Source organism: Molossus molossus, unplaced genomic scaffold (genome assembly GCF_014108415.1).
Source record: "Molossus molossus isolate mMolMol1 unplaced genomic scaffold, mMolMol1.p scaffold_m16_p_19, whole genome shotgun sequence".
Lineage (NCBI taxonomy): Eukaryota > Metazoa > Chordata > Mammalia > Chiroptera > Molossidae > Molossus > Molossus molossus.
This window is the reverse complement of record NW_023425354.1, coordinates 28,784,579-28,802,274: the sequence shown is the minus strand read 5'-3', so window position 1 is coordinate 28,802,274 and position 17,696 is coordinate 28,784,579. Positions and strand designations below refer to the sequence as shown.

Here is a 17,696-nt window from a genome sequence, read left to right as displayed (position 1 = left end):
GTGAACCCTGAGGGTGAGTAATATGAATGATAGTGGCTGGGCTACTGCAGTTTTGACAGATGGAGGAGGGGAGGCTAGTGATGGGGTGGCAGGAGCAGGAAACAGGATTTGTGGTCTCATTGGGTGTGGCTATGAGAGGGGTCCTGCTTGACCTGGGAATTTCCTTGGGATGGGCAGCACTTGGAAGCTTCAGGAGGAAGTGAAAAGCATTGCAGGCAAGGGAAGCAGCTTGCCCTGAGCCCTGAGGATTTAGAGGCGTATGATGCTGGTGGAGAAAGCCCAGTCCCATTGCACATTATAACCACCCTGTGAAGTAAGATGCTCACCATTTAGAGTAGAAAACGGAGAAATGCACCTTGCCCAAGGTTATTAGCCGGTAAGAAGTGGGCTGGAACCTGAGTCACCTCACTGCCCTGCACACCTGCCTTCCACCCAGGCCAAGACACAGGACTCCTTTCTGTCCATCCCATAGTGAAGCCTTTGGCTAGAGGACCCTAAGAGCCCACCACTCCAGCTCTCTGTTTTCATTTGCTGCCCTTGGGAGCCAGAGGACTGTACCTAAGACACAGGAATGACTGTACCACTCCTTTGTGGAGAAGAACCCCCATCGTTCTCAGCACTGTTCTCAAGCTGGGCTGTGGAAACGCCTGGGTAACCATGGCCCATCTTCCAGGGCATCAGTGGAACACAATAGGTAGTGCTCAAAATAATTTCTTGATAGGAAAACCACTATGGATGTTCTTGGAGTCGAATGCAAGGCTTGCACAAACATCTACTATAGAGCCATGCCTTTAAAATCCTCTCAGGGTCTGAGCGAGCCACTTTGCCTACTCTCCCCCACCCCACCGCTTCCTCCATTGCACTGCTGGATTGCTCAGCTGGGCTCCAATGAGTGAGTTTGAGAAGCCACTTTGTACAGGAAAACTCAGCTTCCTGGCCCAATATTCCAGGCCATTTTCCATTTTTTTCCTGCCTTTCCCTCTCGCTGCTGTCCTCTTCCCTCTGCCTGCAAAGTCCAGAACAGGCTGCTCCATTTCACACCTCTGTGCCTTTGCCCAGGCTGTTCCCTCTGCCAGAACACTCTAGCCCTTCCACCTTTCAGTGATCTGGGTGGCCTCTGTCAACCAGTTGGAAGCAAACCTGTCCCCACTGCTCCCTACCCACAAGTCGGTTCAGAGGGACTCTCTAATCTATTGCGCTCTCTGGATCAGGGTTTACAGCAAGGCTTCTAGTGTAGGGATCAGGCACCTCAATGTCCATTACCATTCCAGGCACTTAGAAGGCCTCATGGTTTAGAAGTCTAAAATGTAGATCCTCTAAGTCCGGGCTAAACGCACCTCCTTGCCGAATATCCAGTGTTGTTTTCTGTGCAGCCTGCAGGGGGCGGTGTGGGCCCAGGGCAGCCCCAGGCTCTCCCATACTACTTCAGACTTTCCCAGCCAGAAAACCTCTCCCAAGGAGTAAAAGAGCTGGACCCTCCCTGCCTCAACGTCTCCTGAGCATCGCCACCTTCATGCTTCTCCCACGTGGTAAGCCAGAGTCACTCTCACCTCTCCCCCCAGCTCCAGTTGCTTCCAGACTTCATCCTCTCTCTTTTCCACCAGCTCTCATCAACAGCCTCTATCCAGTCTGTGCCCAGAGCCCATCTCTGGCTAAAGGATCCTCCTTTTATAATTTGGAGCTCCTTAGTGTTCATCTCTCCAAAATTCTAATCCCCTGCCTAGCCAGTGTGGCTCAGTGGTTGAGCGTAGACCCATGCACCAACAGGTCACTGGTTTGATACCTGGTCAGGACACATGCCCAGGTTGTGGGCCCAATCCCCAGTGGGGGGCATGCAGGAAGCAGCCAATTGATGATCTCTCTCATTGATGTTTCTATCTCTCTCTCTCTCTCCTTCTCCCTTCCTCTCTCTAAAATCAATAAAGAAAAAAAATTTTTTTAAAAATTCTAACCCCTAACAGCACCTCCAGTCCCCTGCTCACCCCAAAGTGATGACATTGCTGTTACCTTGGTAACAGATGCTTTGTGGGTGGGTGGGGGAATGGACTAGAGAAAGGAAGCAGTGGTTTCTGGACACTATCAGAGGCGTGGGAGGTGGGTGGTGGGCAAACTGACACAGGGCCTGGAGAGGGGCAGACCGGGGCTCTGACCACCCCACCATGGCTGTGGTCAGTTCTGTGTCCCCAGATTCAAAGAGAAAATAAACAGAATAGAAGAGGTTATCTTCTTGGAAAGAGAGGTTTTCTTCATGGAGGAGAGGGAAACATCCCCAACTCCACTGTCCCCCTCACAGGAGAATAGGCCTCCTGGGCCTGGCAGGGTACAGGGAGGGATTGCATACACTCAAGTTCATGTTGTTCCCTTCAGGGAGCCTGGGGCACAGAGAGAGGGAACAGCTCACCCAGGGCATGTTAGGGACAGTGCCACAAGCAGTGGGAGGGTGGCTCTATGCCAGTATCCTGAGATCCTGGGGTTGGTGGCAGCAGGGGGTGGAGGGGCCCTCTTCCAGCCCCTGGGGACCTGGCTGTCCCAGATGCCACAGCCGGGAAGTGTGTCAGGCACTTGCGTAAGAGCCTTCTATATTTCCATAAAGTCATAATTAATGATGCCTGCCATGGGCCTTACCTCATTAGGGTGGTATCTGCCTCTGGGGCCCCAGGGTGGGCTGGCAGGGGGTGGTAGGGGAGACTGACTAAGGCCAGGCCACTCATGGTGTTCCCTGCATCCCCAGCCCCACTAGGCCCTCTTCCTCTCCCCAGCTAGGAGATGAGAACCCAGACTTGGCCTCAATCATGATGGACTCCCCCACCCTAGGAGTGCCAATTCTAAAGCTAGAGGGAAAGGCCAGCCACTCATGTTCTCAGCTTGGACTGTCCTTGGCAACTCATGGGGGCAGAGGCCACAGTGGGAGGGGCTTGGGCTAAAGGTGTTTATGAGAGAAAATAGGTCAGTCCTTGTGGAAGGAGTAGCAATTCCTCATATCAGAGAATCTCAACCTCTTAGTGGAGGAGCCCTGGGGGTTGGTTGTTCGGGCCAGAGGTTCTCAATCTTTTGCGGATCTTAGATTCTCTGAGGAGCAGATGAAAGCTCTGACTCTTCCCCAGAAGGTGTTTATCCTCCAAAATTTTGCACAGCTTCAAGGGGTTCACATACTCCCTGAAGCTCACCAGCAAGGCCAAGGTTAAGAATTAACAACAACAACAACTATTTATTGTGCATGTACTCTCTTTCATTCTTTACATATATTAACTCATCTAATCCTCTAAAGAATATTGAGATATACAATTACTGCCCCATTTTAACCCAACTCCCCATTTCAACCTAATCTAGTCCAATTCTGCCAATCTAAAAAGGAGGAAACAAAAGTCGCTCCAGAGAACAGCTCTCTGCCCAACGTCACGAAACAGAAAGAAAGGGCAGACTGGGATGAGGACCAGGCTCTCTTAATGTGCTGGACATTGTGCCCCATGCAGATTTTAAGTCATCTGGTCCATCCCCCAGTCCCTGGGCTCCTGAGCACGGTGCCCACTCTCATTTGTGCAGCTCTCTAGCGGTTCCCTTTTGACTTCTGGTCTAGGGAGTTCTTTTGAGAGTGTGACTGCCACTTATCCTCTCATGGCACCTTGCCCCTTGCTCTGCCCACTCCTCATTTCAGCTCTCTGAATCTGAGATGGAACAATGTTCCTCCTTCTCCCGGAGAAGCTAGGCCGGCTGCTCCTGCCCTGTCTCTGAGCCGCTGCAGTAGGAGTTGTTGGCACTGAAACAATGACTCAGACTTAGTTTATGAAAGACTTCTCTGAAACACTGCCAGGAAGGACATCCAGAGGTCATGGCACCTAGCCCCCTGCCTCCTCCAAATTTGCCCCACCTCAGGCTTCTGATGCTGAGACCAAATGGATCCAGGACCCACCAACTTTCCTGGCTTTCCTTGGTCACTGTTACCGCTGATTCCCCTGGGAATTCTTCCCCATGTCTCATCAAAATCTTTTTCTGGGTTGGCTCCCCCATAAAATAACAGGCTCCAAATGACTCAGGAAAGTGAGGGGAATGAAGCTGTTTCTTCTCTCTGCCTCGGGAATAGCACTGGGAAGGGACAAATATCCCAGAAGAAGAGAAGGAAAAAATAAATTTTTCCTGCCTCTTTTCCCTGGGCTAACTCATTCATTCTCTTAACAGTGAGGCAGCACTATGTCCATTTTGCTGATGAAGAAATCAAGGCTCTAAATGGTTTAGTTACTCATCCAAGATCACAGTTAATTAGTGACTATACAGGTACTGGACTCTAAGGAACCCAGAGTTTCTGCTATTTGGGAGAAACAGAGGTACCTCTGCCCAGGAGGTTTTTAAGTGCAGAAGCCCCTGTTTGCTCCAGCCCAGGATAAAGGGGGGGACCTAATGACCCTATCTCAGGGAGTTCCAAACATTCCTACATCTCAATTATCCAGGGAGGGGATTTTGGGGTGACCTGAGCTGACCAAAAGGGAGGAAGGCAGCCCTCAGATGAGATTGGGAGAAGGCTAGTAATGAATGGGTCTTTGGGGAGACTTGTTTGAGGGTTGAGGCCAGGTTCTGTTGAAGCTTCTTTCAGGAAAGCTACCACTCGAAGAGTCTGTGGCTGCAGTGGGTGGGTCTGAAGGGGGAGGGGACTAAGCCCCCACAATCACAAACTCTCACATCTGCCATTGTCCTGCTTCTGCCACTGGCAAATAAATCTCTATTCTTGGACACAGTAACCTTAGCGGTCCTCCTTGGTGAGCTCATCCTTGGGAAGACAGAGACCACATGGATGGCTATGTGCATGGGTGGACACAAAGTTCAGCCCTTCCTCAGGGCGGGCATAAAGGCAGGACCCTCTTGAGTAAACCCCCCCCCCACACACACACATACGCACACACAATCTTATCACCCACAGCAGATGAAGAGACCAGGAGGAAGGAAACTTAGAGCCAGGAGTCTCTCCATTCACACCCAGGAAATAAGTCTCTCAACTCCCAACCTACCTCCCTTTCCTTGGACAGGCCAAGAGATGAAGCTTTTGGTCAGGACAGAAGGTGAGGGAGGAGGACTTGGAGAAATGGCAGGTAAGCAACATGCCTTAGAAGAGATACCTTCAGATAAGTGGACAGAGGACTCCTTGGAGAGCAAGAACCCTCTTCCCCCTTCACCTTTCCCTGTCCCCTGATCTAACTCCATTTGTGGTAGGATCTATAGGAGGGGGCGTGTCTTGGAGTTTAGGGGACCTTAGGTGCTGAGACTGAGACCGCTTCTCACTTCTCTGCTGAAGTCCAGACAAGACTGAAAAGTGACACAATGTCCGGCTTTCCATCCACAAACGAGCAATTGTCAGGCCTGGCCTTTGACACATGATGTTAAGTTGTTGCTTCTCTGCTTGAGGGAATTACTACTACATCGTCCAGGGGTGCATTATGTTTGGAGAGAGTCTGTTCAGAGCAGAGAGACATCCAGGTAATGGGGCAGAAGGGTCCCCATTCGTTCTCTACTTCGCTATCAGAAAGTCCTAATTTGGATCCCACTCTCGGCTATCCTGCAGATGTAACCAATTTCTATTCCCCCCAACCCCATCCAGACCCTAATATTACCTCCCGAGCCATACCCTCAACCTTGTCACACCACTCATTCCGGGTTTTCCAATGTAAAACTGCCCCTTCCACTTCTTTACCTTCCAAGGCCCTCCCCATCTTGTCGAGCCCCCACAGGCTCCGCCCAATTCACCTTCGTTGCCACCGCAGTAACCAATAGCTGAGAACCTGATTTGCATAGCTGCGCGGGGGAGCAGCGGAGGGAAAGGGGAGGAACCAGGCGACCTCCTAAATCAAAGTTGGGAGGCGAGGACTGGGCCGAGGGGGCCTCTGGGTGCGGGGCTGGGGCCGGCGGGGGAGGGGGAGGAGGATGGGGGGCGGGCGCAGAGGACGGCAGAGACAGCCGGACACGGACTGCTCCGTTGCTCTCTCCCTCAGCTCATCCCCGCGTCCTCACTTCCCTCCTCCCCTGGCTCCGAGCAGCATCTTCTGCAGACCCTCGGTGCTCACTCCCGGGGTCGTCCCGCTCCCGTCGCTCCGTGTAATTACCATCCCTCACCGGCCAACCCGGGAACTTTCTCCACCCGCGCACAGGAGTGAGGGGTTGCTTTGTCTGGGCGGGTTTCTCCCGAGGTTCATTGGGTGGCAGTCTTCTGAGAAGGGCTTCAAGGTCCCAGAGAGACGCCTGCCACCCGCAGGCAGCCCCCAGCGGGCGGACCGTCGGGTCTTGGCACCTTCTCTGTCCCTCTCCCCCAAGCATGACCGAAATGAGCGAGAAGGATAATGAACCGGATGACGCGGCCACCCACACACCCCCGGGGACCGTCTCTGTCCTCCAAGAAACCAAGGTAACTCAGGAGGCGCGAGGCCTGGACCCCTGTCCAGTGCGCCCCGGCCTGCGCGCCTTACTCCGGACGCGGTCGCCACTGTGGGCTCCGGTGTCCTGCGGTTACAAGATCGGGGCGGGTGTGATTCGTAAGGTCTGCGCGGCGACCCGGGGGGAGTAGGTTCGCAACGACGGGCCACAAGGAGCCCCCGTCGCACAAGCACGACACGCCCTTGCGCGCGTGATGAGCAGACGCACTACCACGACCCTCCAGGGAGGTTGTAACTTGGCTTTGTTGGAGGGAATCGGCGCAGCCAAGGCGGAGGGAGTGTGTAGCGGTGCGTAGCGGGTGTGGGCCGGTGTACGCGCCCGTGTGTGCGTGCGAGGCGCATCCCTGTGGTGTCCGCCAGGTCTCCGGGTGTAGCTCAGCCTGTCCCTCTCTATGCCTGTGTCTCTCTGAAAATGTCTCTACAACCTGTCTGTCTCTGTCTTGGTATCGCTCTGTGTGCGTCTCTCCCGGGTTCTTTCGGCCTCTCTATGTGTTTATCTCTGAGTCTCTCTCGATGTCTCTCTGACCCGCCGCAGTCCTTCCTTCCCCCCTCCCAACCGGGTTAGTCTCGGGGACGTGAGGCCGCGGCCCAGGGGTGTGCAGCTTCCGAGTCCACGCTGGGGGATGCGGCAGCACGGGGCATCGCGGGTGGGGACTTGGGGGACTGTTGTTGCGGTTCCAGACCAGAAAGACAGGCAGCTCCACCCCCACCCCGGGAGCGAGACGGGGGTGGGGTCGGGCAGGACCGGTAAAAAGCAGAAAGAGAAGTCATCGTAATTAATGAATGTCATAATTAACCCTAATTATGTATGATTGTTACTCCTGCGGGAGTCACAATGAATAAATTATTCCCCAGTGAAGTCAGGCGGAGCCCAGACTCCTGGCGCTGAAGGGAGTGAGGGAGAGAGCACCACTCACAATCAATGCCCCCCCCACACACACACACACCTCTAATCTTTCTGTTCACTCCCCAAGTTCTAGGTGCTCACAACTGACCCGCAAGAAGTTCTGCGGGAAGCAACCTGAGCTGGCCTGGGGATGGTGAGAGAAGAAGCTCTGTGTCAAGGGTGCTCCTTGCCCCCTCTCCAGACTTCAGGCCAAGACCCCCTTTCCTCTCCTTTCCACCGGGTATTTTCTTTCCATCGGGTATTTTGTTTCCACCTGGCTCCTGTTATCCAGAAAAGGAGAGGGGCTGCAAGGGCCAGAAATGGATGTGGTCTTTGGCTTGCCCTGATATCTCTAGTTCATCTATATAGTTATTTCCCATGCCTATCTTCCTTCTCATTCTGCCTTAACCCCCCACCTCCACCCCACCCCAAGACATAAGGTTAATTCAAGGTCAAGGTCACCAAGGGAGTGACCAGGGGGAGATGAGAGGTCCAGGGCTGAGGTACCCCAGGAAGCCTCTCTATCCCTAAACTAGATGGATCCAGTGGGTCTCCATGTCCTAGAAAACACTTGACCTTCTTCTGTCCTCTTCTGAGAATGAGACCTTGAGCCCTCAGACCACAAAGTTAACTCCCTCTCAGAAAGTCAAGTGTCTACTAGGAAGGGAAAGAGATGTTGAGGTAGGAGGATATTGCTTGGAATATTTGTGACGGCTTCTTTCAAGCAGAGGATCGTAGGAGCTGAGCCCCATCCGGAGTTCCAAGGCCCCTGACCTCAGTTGCTTCTAGTCACCCTGGACAGACAGATATACACAATACCCCTCCTTGCTTCCCAGGGACTTGGGGGCCTCCTAGGCTCTACCCTGCTTCCTACACCAAGGTCTGGTGGCTTTGCCCCTTCCTTAAGAGCTCTCCACAAGCATGCAGGCATGAAAGCAGGCAGGAGCCCTGGGCAGTGCTGCCTCAGCAGTCAGCAGGCTGCAAGCTCAGCTGTGTGGGGAGGGGGAGGTCTGTGCCTGGCAGGTTTGTACCACCCTCCTCCCAGCCCAAGGACCCTCCAATGCCGTCACCTCTGGGTCTGAGCCTTGGATATCCAGGAGCAGGGGAGAAGGGCGAGCGCACAGCCCACATGGCCCCCCTGTGCCCGGCCTGCTGGAGTCCTGTGCCTTTGCCCCCTTCTCCTATAGCTCCCTCTTGTGAAGGACTCAGTAATAATAACACAGACTGGGCTGGGGGTCAGGAAGGCAGAGGTGGGTGGAGAGAGAATAATTCAGGACCCTCGCCAGCTTCCTTCCATCCTCCTCCCCCAACCTGTCTCAAAGAAACTTCTGTCTCCAGACTGTAGGAGTTGGGGAGAGGAAAGAAAGAGGGTTGGTCACTGTCTCCCTTACTCAGTTTGAGGCAGGTACAACAGAGGGGGCTGTGCCAACCCGGCAGTGAAGCCAACATCCCAGGTTTATATATCAATATTTGGGGGCCCATGGGAATTTCTTCCCAGTCCAAATCCAGCCTTCTGCCCACCCCAAGGTTGGGTCTCACCCCTGCTTTCAAGCTACTCAGCCACCTTCCTAGTGTCAGTATCACCTTTTCTGGGTCCCCAACCCATATTACCACACAGGGCCCGCCATCACCCCCTTTTGTGCCATCTTTGGGAAGACACTGCCGTGCCAGCTTTACCATCTGAGTCAGCTTGTGCCAAGTCCACTCCCATCCACCGCTAGTTGCTTAGTGCCCTTTCAGGAACTGGCAGGAAGTGAGAAGGTACTATGGGGAACTGAGGAAAGAAGGGATCATCTTAGGGTGTGGGGAAGTGGGGAGGAGCAGTCAGGCCGACTCTGTCTCTGGGAGGGGATTCAGAAGAACAGGTTCAGGCTCCAAGCCAGACAGCTCCTGGTGCATTGCAATGGAATAGGATCCAGGTGGTACGGGGTATGGGGTACATGGCAACTTCTCCCCATGCCAGGGAATGGGTCCTGGGACAGTGAGGGCACCAAGAAGATAGCTGGTGGGGAAATGGGGAAAGATCATCTCTGGGAACTAGGGGTCCCAGGAATGGGGGATACCTGGCCAGGCTAAGCCAAAATGAGGTTTGCACACCCAGCCAAGCCAGGTGTCTCTGGTGTGGGCCCGCATCAAGCCATTTGTCAGGAGTGACCCTTCCTGCCCTCCATCCACAGCCCTTCACATCTGCCAGCCATCCCAGGTGGTATCTGGGGCTCACACTGAGCCAAGGGGTCTCAGACCAAGCTGGGGCTGCCCTGGTGCTGAGGAACACTTTGTTCCAGAGGCCTCTGGAACCCTGCAGAGGCGGCTCCTGGCCCTGAGGCCAGGGGGCCATCAGGAAAGGGCACAGGCTGGAGAATAGGGAGTATTAAAGTAATCCTGTGAGGACTACTATGAAAGTAATGGCCTTGGGAGGGGGAACATGATGTCTTAAAATATTTGAAGGACTGATATGTGTAAGAGGGAGTAGCCCTTTCTGGAGCCAAGGAAGGAACAGGAGCCGATAGGCAAAACTTGCAGGAGGCAGGTTTCAGCTCTATATAGGGAAGCACTTTCCAGTGATTGCAGCTGCCCAAAGATGGAATGACTGTCCCAAGAGAGGGTGTGCTTTCTGTCACAGAGGTGACCAACACAGTCAGACAACCATTCTAAGGGGACATGCAGGGTGATAGGGTAGAGACTGTTCTAGATAGTCAGTCTTTCAAGTCCCTTCAAACCCTAAATTTTATTACTGACCTGGTAGACAAGCCCATGGAGCAAGTGAGGGGCAGAGGGGAGGGCCAAGGCAGGGCACAGAGCAGCAGGATGCTCCTGGTCACTTGGACTCAACAGCTAAAGCCACTGATTCAAGTCCTGGCCCTGCTACTTACCAGCTGAGGACTCATGATGAGTCCGTGACCTAACCCCTGTGAGCCTCAGCTCCTCACCTGAAAGGTGGGATAATTGTCACCACCTCAGAGGGTAGTGCCAGGACTAATGAGATGCTGCATATAAAGTGCTGGTTCACTTCCAGTTCACTGACAATGACAGCCCCTCCTTGTATCTACAACTTTATAGTTTGTTCTTTGGACCGAGAGCCTTGGATTGCTTAGAGAGCACATAGCCCTACCTCTTTCCTCTTGGATATAGGGAAACTGAGGCTCAGAGAGAGGAAGTGAAGTGATTTGCCTTTAGACATCAAGTTTAGTTTTGCCTCCACCCCCAACATATGTTTCCAGAGACCTCACGTGCTCTATGTCCATGGCCCCTGGGCCATGGTTGGTTCACTTGCCTCTCTAGGCCTGTGAACACCCCCAGAGCCATATTTGGCCCACAGAACACATTTATGTTCTAATTAATTGTCCCTCTGGCCCACCATCTCTGCCTCAACGTGCAGGCATCTGGGGCCTGGGGCCTTGATTCTCACAGACACACAAAGAAGCCCACAGTGCTGTCCAGGAAGCTGCATTGGAAGGACCTGGGCAACTCAGTGTGCCAGACACCCCAGGGCTCTGGCTTCACAGTTGGCACTGGCACACCAGGCCTGCCTTGTGCCCAAACATCTCCCTCTCTGCTCCCCTCATCCGTCTTGCTGCCTGCTGACCTCCCCAGGGCTAGAGGGGCCACAGCTTCCATCCTCTTGGCACGATTACCAGGCTGGCCGCCATGGCACACAGGCTGCCTGATGAGCCAGCTGGGAACCCTGGCCAAGACTCCCGGTCTGAAGCCAGGCTTCTGGCCCCCTTTTTCTAGCACTGGTGGAAAGGAGCGGGCAGGGGTGTGCGGGATCTCAACAGGAGGGGAGTGGAGCAAAGATCTAGGTAGAGAGGATTCCAGGCCTCACTCTGGGCAGACTCAAGAATGGTATGTTAGTCAGACTGGTGTGGCTCAGTGGTTGAGCATTGACCCATGCACCAAGAGGTCGCTGGTTTGATTCCCGGTCAGGACACATGCTCAGGTTGTGTGTCTGATCCCCAGCGGGCGGTATGCCGGAGGCGGCCAATCAATGTTCTCTCTCATTGATGTTTCTGTTTCTCTCTCCCTCTCTGTCCTCTCTCTCTAAAATCAAAAGAAAAAAAAAAAAAAAAAGAATGGTATGTTAGGGTGAGCAGTGGAAATAACCCTGGCCTTACTGCAGAATCCACCCTGCACTCCAAAACGTGGGCTCTGCTTAGGATTCCAGCCCTTACTCATTTATTCAACAAATATTGACCGAGTGCCTACTGTGTGTGGAGGCCCTGTGTTGAGAATTGTCCCTGCCCTCCGCTCACAGTCTCTTGGGAGAGTGAGAAGTGAATGACAACATAAGCCTGATTGGAGCTATGAAAGTCAGTGCTGGATGCAACTGGGCCCCAGAGGAGGGAGTGGTTCCACTGAATAGAATTCCTGCAGCAGAGACAGCTTCCTGGAAGAGGAAGAGTCACTGGAAATGCTGAAGGATAAAGAGGGTATTAATTGATAAGGCAGAGAAGAGGACAAATAAGTCAATAGCTCAGAGGCATAAAACATGGATCAGTTGAAGTCCTCACGTCTGGGTTGTAGGTGGAAGGCATGGGTTGGAAAGGCAGGTTTGGCCACGTTGCAGAGTCTCCTGGCTGGGGCAGGGGCCTTGGCTGGGACCTGAGGAGCCAGGAAAAGTTTTAGCAGGGTCAGGAGTCACTCCCTGGCAGCTGTATGGAAAGCAGGTAGAGGCAAGAGGTTGTGACCCTGAATCAGACTGGGGTGCTGGGGACTGAACGAGGGTAGGGCTGTGCAGGTGGTGGGGTGATTGTAGAGAATGGGCTGGAGAGGTGTATAAGAGGATGAAGACCCAGGATGACCACTTCCCCATTCCCACCCTGTTCACGAACACAGGTGGAAAACTGGGGACCTGATGTGTTTTGTTTGACCCCTCAAAGTGTTTTTTTAACTCAAGTAAACGGTATACCCATACAATGAAACCCTGTATAGCCATAAAAGAGAATGATGGAACTTTTTATGTATCAGTATGCCATGATTTCCAAGATTTACTGTTAAGTGGAAAAACAAAAAACAAGGTACAAGAAAAATAGTTCACTACCATTTCTGCAAAGAGAAAAAATGAAACCTCTTCAATTTATTTCTATTCAATGTCACATAAAAGTCTAGATTTCTTTTCAAAAATCGAAAAACCTGACTACACTGGGCTGGCATACAGACTAACTTCAGCTGGCTGGAGGAGACCAGCTGCTGCTCCCTGGCTGTTCAGTTTGCCAGTCCCCAGGACTCCCAGGTGTATGCCTGCCCAGCCGGAATTCCTTTGCTCCTGGAGGTTACCATCGGCATCTGGGATTGTGACCCACCTTCTGGACCTTGGCAGCCTTTCTCTTAGTACTTCATCTCACCTCTGGCCCTCAGCCTTCAGGCTGCTGCTGTTCAACAGAGATACCCTGGAGGGGAGCCAGCACCCTCCCGGGGTTCTACTCACAGCCCCTCTTCCTCTCTCAGCTCCAGCGGTTCAAGCGCTCGCTTTCCCTCAAGACCATCCTCCGAAGTAAGAGTGTGGAGAACTTCTTTCTTCGCTCAGGCTCTGAGCTCAAGTGCCCCACCGAGGTGCTGCTGACACCCCCAACCCCACTGCCCTCTTCCTCCCCACCACGGGCAACCACAGATAGGGGCCTGCCCACCCCGGCACCCTCCCCCTGCCCAGTCCCACGCCCCCTGGCATCACTCAAACCAGTGAGGCTGCACAGCTTCCAGGAACATGTCTTCAAGCGAGCGAACCCCTGTGAGCTGTGCCACCAGCTCATTGTGGGTAGGTGCCTGAGGCGGGCAAGGTGATGGGCCGGGGTGGGTGTGGGGAGTTGGCCTATGGAACTTCCTGATATTCGTGGCTTCCAGTTTGAACTGTGCCCTCATCCTGGGCAGACAAATGAGCACTGTTGGGGGTGGGTGGTTGCCCACTGTTGTGGTGTTGACTAACAACTCAGTCTTCAGTACAGGTTCACACCCTGACTGGAGGAGGGGTAGATGCTAGTCCCAGAGGCTGCCATGAGGATGCCCAAACCCCTGCTTTCTTTCTCCCACCCCCTAACCTGCCTCCTTTGCTCCATTGCCCATGGATGTGGCCTCTTTTAACCTCTTTTCAAACCCAAATTTTCCCCAGGAAACTCTAAGCAGGGCTTGCGGTGTAAGACATGCAAGGTCAGTGTCCACCTCTGGTGCTCCGAGGAGATCTCCCACCAGCAATGCCCAGTCAAGACGGTGAGTGGCGATGGCTGGCTGAGAGCTCCCAGAACTAGCATGTGGGGGAGTGAGTACCGCTCAAGGCTGGGTCCTCTCCTGGGGTGGAGGAAGGCCAAGTACTCCATAGGCTACGACACCCTCATACCCTCTCTCTTTCCCCTCTTGCCACAGTCCTCCTCCTTTCGTCGCAACTTCAGCTCCCCGCTCCTGGTGCATGAGCCACCGCAAGCCTGTGCCACAAGCAGAGAGTCCCCACCCACTGGTGAGTATCCCCCTGTTGCTCCTGATCCCATTGTGGTGTGGTGAGAAACCATGCGTTCCTCATATGGGCACCTGCATCACACTGGCACTGCCAGTTCTTAGCACTGCTACCGCTTCTCTTCTCTGGATGTTCCTGTCCTGAATGTAGGGGTCATTCATCATTCATTCACTCATCCTTCAACAAAAACTTTATTGAGCACCTACCAAGTGCGAGGCATCATGCCAGATAACAAGGACATAGCACTGAAGAAGGTAAACTTCATGGTCTGTAAAGGAGCTAGACATGAAATGAAGAATCATATCAATCATCAATTAATCACTATTCAGGTGAACGCCTAAAACAAGGATAGGAAATAGAGAGAGAATAAAGCAGGCACTGTCCTCAACCACGGTGACCGAGAAGGCATCTGGAGATATGAAGGACGGGGAGTTGTCCCCGAGGATCTGGGGAAGACTGGTGTGGGCAGAGGGTGTGACCTGATGCAGGGAGGGGCAGTTAAAAAAAGGTCAACATGGCTGGGACTGAGGGAATGACAGGGTGTGTCAGGACCATGGCCTCCGGGCCTTGGGGTCCATTTTAGGATTGTTCTTTGGACTTTATTCTAAGGACAATTTTTGTGATTTAACAAGAGCATTCTGGCTGCTGTGTGGATTGGAGGGGCTGGAACAGAAGCAGATAGAGTAGTTGGAAGGTCATGATGGTTGCCGAGAGAGAATTTGGTAGCTTGGACCAGAGAGCAGTGGAGATGGAGAGAGAAGTGGGCAGATTCTAGAAACATTTGGAAGTTAGGACTAAGTGATGGAGTGACATGGGCAGTGAGGAGAGTGAGGGGCCAAGGATGCCCCCGGGTTCTGCATGGGCTCCATGGGAGGACACCGAGCTCTCCCTATAATAAGGGAGAGTGGGTGGGGGACAGGCGTTCAGCTGAGCTGAGACACAGCCCTTCAGAGCTGAGCAAGACTGGCAGCTGGGTGCCTGGCTCTGAGGATGGATCCTTGGCAGGGGCCAGCTGGAAGGTGGACCCCATCTACGAGACCCTACGCTATGGCACCTCCTTGGCACTGATGAACCGATCCAGCTTCAGCAGCACCTCTGAGTCCCCCACACGGAGCCTGGTATGGTGGGCACCAAAGGGGAACCTCAGGGGCAGGGGTCTTTGAGGATGAGGGTCCGGGGGCTGAACCCTCCTTTCACTGTCCGCAGAGTGAGCGGGAAGAGCTGACTGAGGATGGGGAAAGCAGCATCCGCAGCTCTGAGGAGGGCCCTGGTGACAATGGTGAGTGGGGGTAGGGACCAGGGGCAGGAAGGGAACATGGTGCGGTGGCTTCCTGCTGCCTCACCCTGGCATCTGCAGTATTCACAGCCCCGGCAGAGAGCGAAGGGTCAGGACCAGAGGAGAAGAGCCCCGGACAGCAGGTGAGGTGATGCTGGCACGGAGCCCCAGCAGGCCAGGTGGGAGAGGGATGTCACTTCTTGTCACTGACCCATAGGCGGGTGTGAGCAGGGTGAGTGAGCACAGGAGGCAGGGGTGTTGCCGCTCCTACCACTGACCCAATGCCTGTTGCCCCCACTCCTGTTTTCCCAAAGGTGGGCAGTTTCAGGGTGCAGCAGGCAGTGGAGTACTCCCTCTCCATCCTGGCCCAGTCCCCCCTGGGGTGTGTGAGCACAGCAGATAGGAGAGGCTGACCTCTCCTTATCCTTGACCCAGGAGCATTATGTTCCACCTCCTGGCCCGCAAGTAGCAAAGTCAGGGCAAGGAGGTGGAGTGAAGAGGGCATCACCCTCCCATCACTGACCCAGAGCTCTTCCACAGCCCCCCAAGTTCCCCCTGCGGAAGGATGTGGGGCCCATGTACTCCTATGTTGCACTCTACAAGTTTCTGCCCCAGGAGAACAATGACCTGGCCCTGCAGTAAGTCCTCTTTGTGCCCAGTCCCGCCGGGCTCTGCACTCCCAGACCTTGGGACGTGAGTGGGGGGCCCTTCAGGAACCTGGCATACTTGAGGCTGCTGAGCCCAGACAGGAGCAGAGCTGCCCAGAGTACCAGAGGGATTTGGTGCTGATAGCGTGACTCCTGTCCCCACCCCAGCTCTGTCCTGGAGGGTGTCTGCTGTCCCTGCAGGCATACAGTGTTTTTCATCTAAGGGCATCAACACTCCTCCTTCAGCTTAAGGGGGCATGCAGGGGACCTGGGGGCCCAGGCCTGTTGGGGTGCAGAGAGGGCAAGCCCATCCTGGCCATATGCTGCCCCAGCTCTCTCCTCCCAGGCCTGGAGATCGGATCATGCTGGTGGATGACTCTAACGAGGACTGGTGGAAGGTGACTTGGCAGGGTGGGAAGCAGAGGGACCTTGGTAGGCATCTCACCAACCCCAGTCCTCAATGGGCACTGCCCCACCTTCTCTCCAGGCCCCAAAGACCACTCCTCTTCCAGCCACTGGCCCTAGCTAAGCCCGGGACCCACCCTCAGACCTTGCTCTTGCTTTGACTCCCTCACCCGCTTCAGCCCTGTCCCTCTGCCCACCTAATGCCCTTCCCAGTACAGAAGCCACACAACTGGGGGCTTGAATACAGAGAACCCAGAATCTGGCATTGGCTCTAAGTGAGCATTGGGTCTAGAGAAAGCATCGGGGTGGCACTGGTCCTCATTCCAGCCTCATCCCCAGGGCAAGATTGGCGACCGGATTGGCTTCTTCCCAGCCAATTTTGTGCAGCGGGTGAGGCCAGGCGAGAATGTTTGGCGCTGCTGCCAACCCTTCTCCGGGAATAAGGAACAGGGCTACATGAGTCTCAAGGAGAACCAGGTGAGTCCTGGGCCCTGCAGTGGTTAGAGGCGGTGGGACTGCAGCGCCCTCTGTCCTCTCCTGCTGGGATTTGGGGGGGGGGGTGGCCACAGGCAGGGGGCTGAATTACATTAGAGACAGCTTTGGGAAGAAGAGGAGCACTGGATTAGGAGTCCAGAGGCTTGGGTTTGAATGCTGGTTCTGCCTCTGGCTTGTGTAACCTCAGACAAGTTATTTTCCATCTGTGATATGGGAGTGGGGCTGCTTTAGACCAGCTGGTCTCAAAGGTCAACCCCGAAGTGTTGCTCTGTGTCTGTTGATGTCCTGGTCTTGCTGCTGCACCTTGTGCCCTCATGGGATCTGCTTGTCACCCCAGCTGAGGTCTCTGACCACATCTGATGCTGGCTTCATCGTTCCCTGGAGTGGGCCCCCTGGGAGCCATTAGCAGGACTCGGGGCCAGCGCTGTAGGCAGTGCCAGGCCTTAGCTCCACATCTCTCTGGCTCAGATCTGTGTAGGCGTGGGCAGGAGCAAGGATGCTGACGGCTTCATCCGCGTCAGCAGTGGCAAGAAGCGAGGCCTGGTGCCAGCCGACGCCCTGACCGAGATCTGAGAGGAGCCAAGAGAACCCAGATGTCACCCCTGCCTATGCCTGGCCCTTGCTTCTGGTCCTGGGAGAGGAGCAGGCATCTGCCCACACTCTTCCTCCCTCTGCCTCTCTCCTTGGGGCCATTCACCATATGGCTTGGGAGGCTTCTGCACTGAGGATGTTTAATTTCTTGGGTCCCAGGGTGTCCTGAAAGACACGCTCCTCTGGGACTTGGGGATGAGGGAGGAGGAGAAAGTGGGAGGGGATGGGGAAGCTCCAGGTAGGCCCGCCCATGCCCAGGCACCCCCAGTCCAGTTGCCATGCTGAGTCCAGCCCTGCAGGGCATTCTTGTGGGGACTTCCCTGCTGCTTCCTCCAGAGAGCCTTCCCCTGTGCCCATACCAGCTTCGCATGACTGACACCTCCCTCTCCCCACAGAGCTCTGCTGGGGTCTGTGTGTGTGACCATGCTGCCCCTATGGAAGTGAGTGCCTTCCAGTCTCTCGGCCCTCTGCCCTGGGTTGGGAGGGGATTCAGGGTCATGGGAGGGTCCTGAGTCCACCTCCTGGTCTCACTGCC

The 17,696-nt window shown here is 54.5% G+C and overlaps 1 protein-coding gene across 1 annotated transcript; it reads left to right on the top strand.

Annotated features, from left to right (window-relative positions):
- The first annotated feature begins 6,246 nt into the window (after positions 1–6,246).
- STAC2 (SH3 and cysteine rich domain 2) lies at positions 6,247–17,291 on the top strand. The gene is made up of 11 exons (XM_036269319.1): positions 6,247–6,388; positions 12,751–13,057; positions 13,409–13,506; positions 13,660–13,750; positions 14,753–14,865; positions 14,954–15,026; positions 15,105–15,166; positions 15,564–15,661; positions 16,017–16,068; positions 16,415–16,552; positions 17,039–17,291. The coding sequence occupies exons 1-11, from the start codon at positions 6,299–6,301 to the stop codon at positions 17,141–17,143; spliced, it is 1,227 nt and encodes a 408-aa protein (XP_036125212.1). The 5' UTR covers positions 6,247–6,298; the 3' UTR covers positions 17,144–17,291.
- Positions 17,292–17,696: the final 405 nt, after the last annotated feature.

Coding starts and splice junctions, on each gene's coding strand:
- STAC2 (XM_036269319.1), top strand. CDS start 6,299: ATGACCGAAATGAGCGAGAAGGATAATGAACCGGATGACGCGGCCACC. Junction 13,507..13,659: donor AGCAATGCCCAGTCAAGACG/GTGAGTGGCGAT, acceptor CTCTTGCCACAG/TCCTCCTCCTTTCGTCGCAA. Junction 15,167..15,563: donor AGAAGAGCCCCGGACAGCAG/GTGAGGTGATGC, acceptor GCTCTTCCACAG/CCCCCCAAGTTCCCCCTGCG.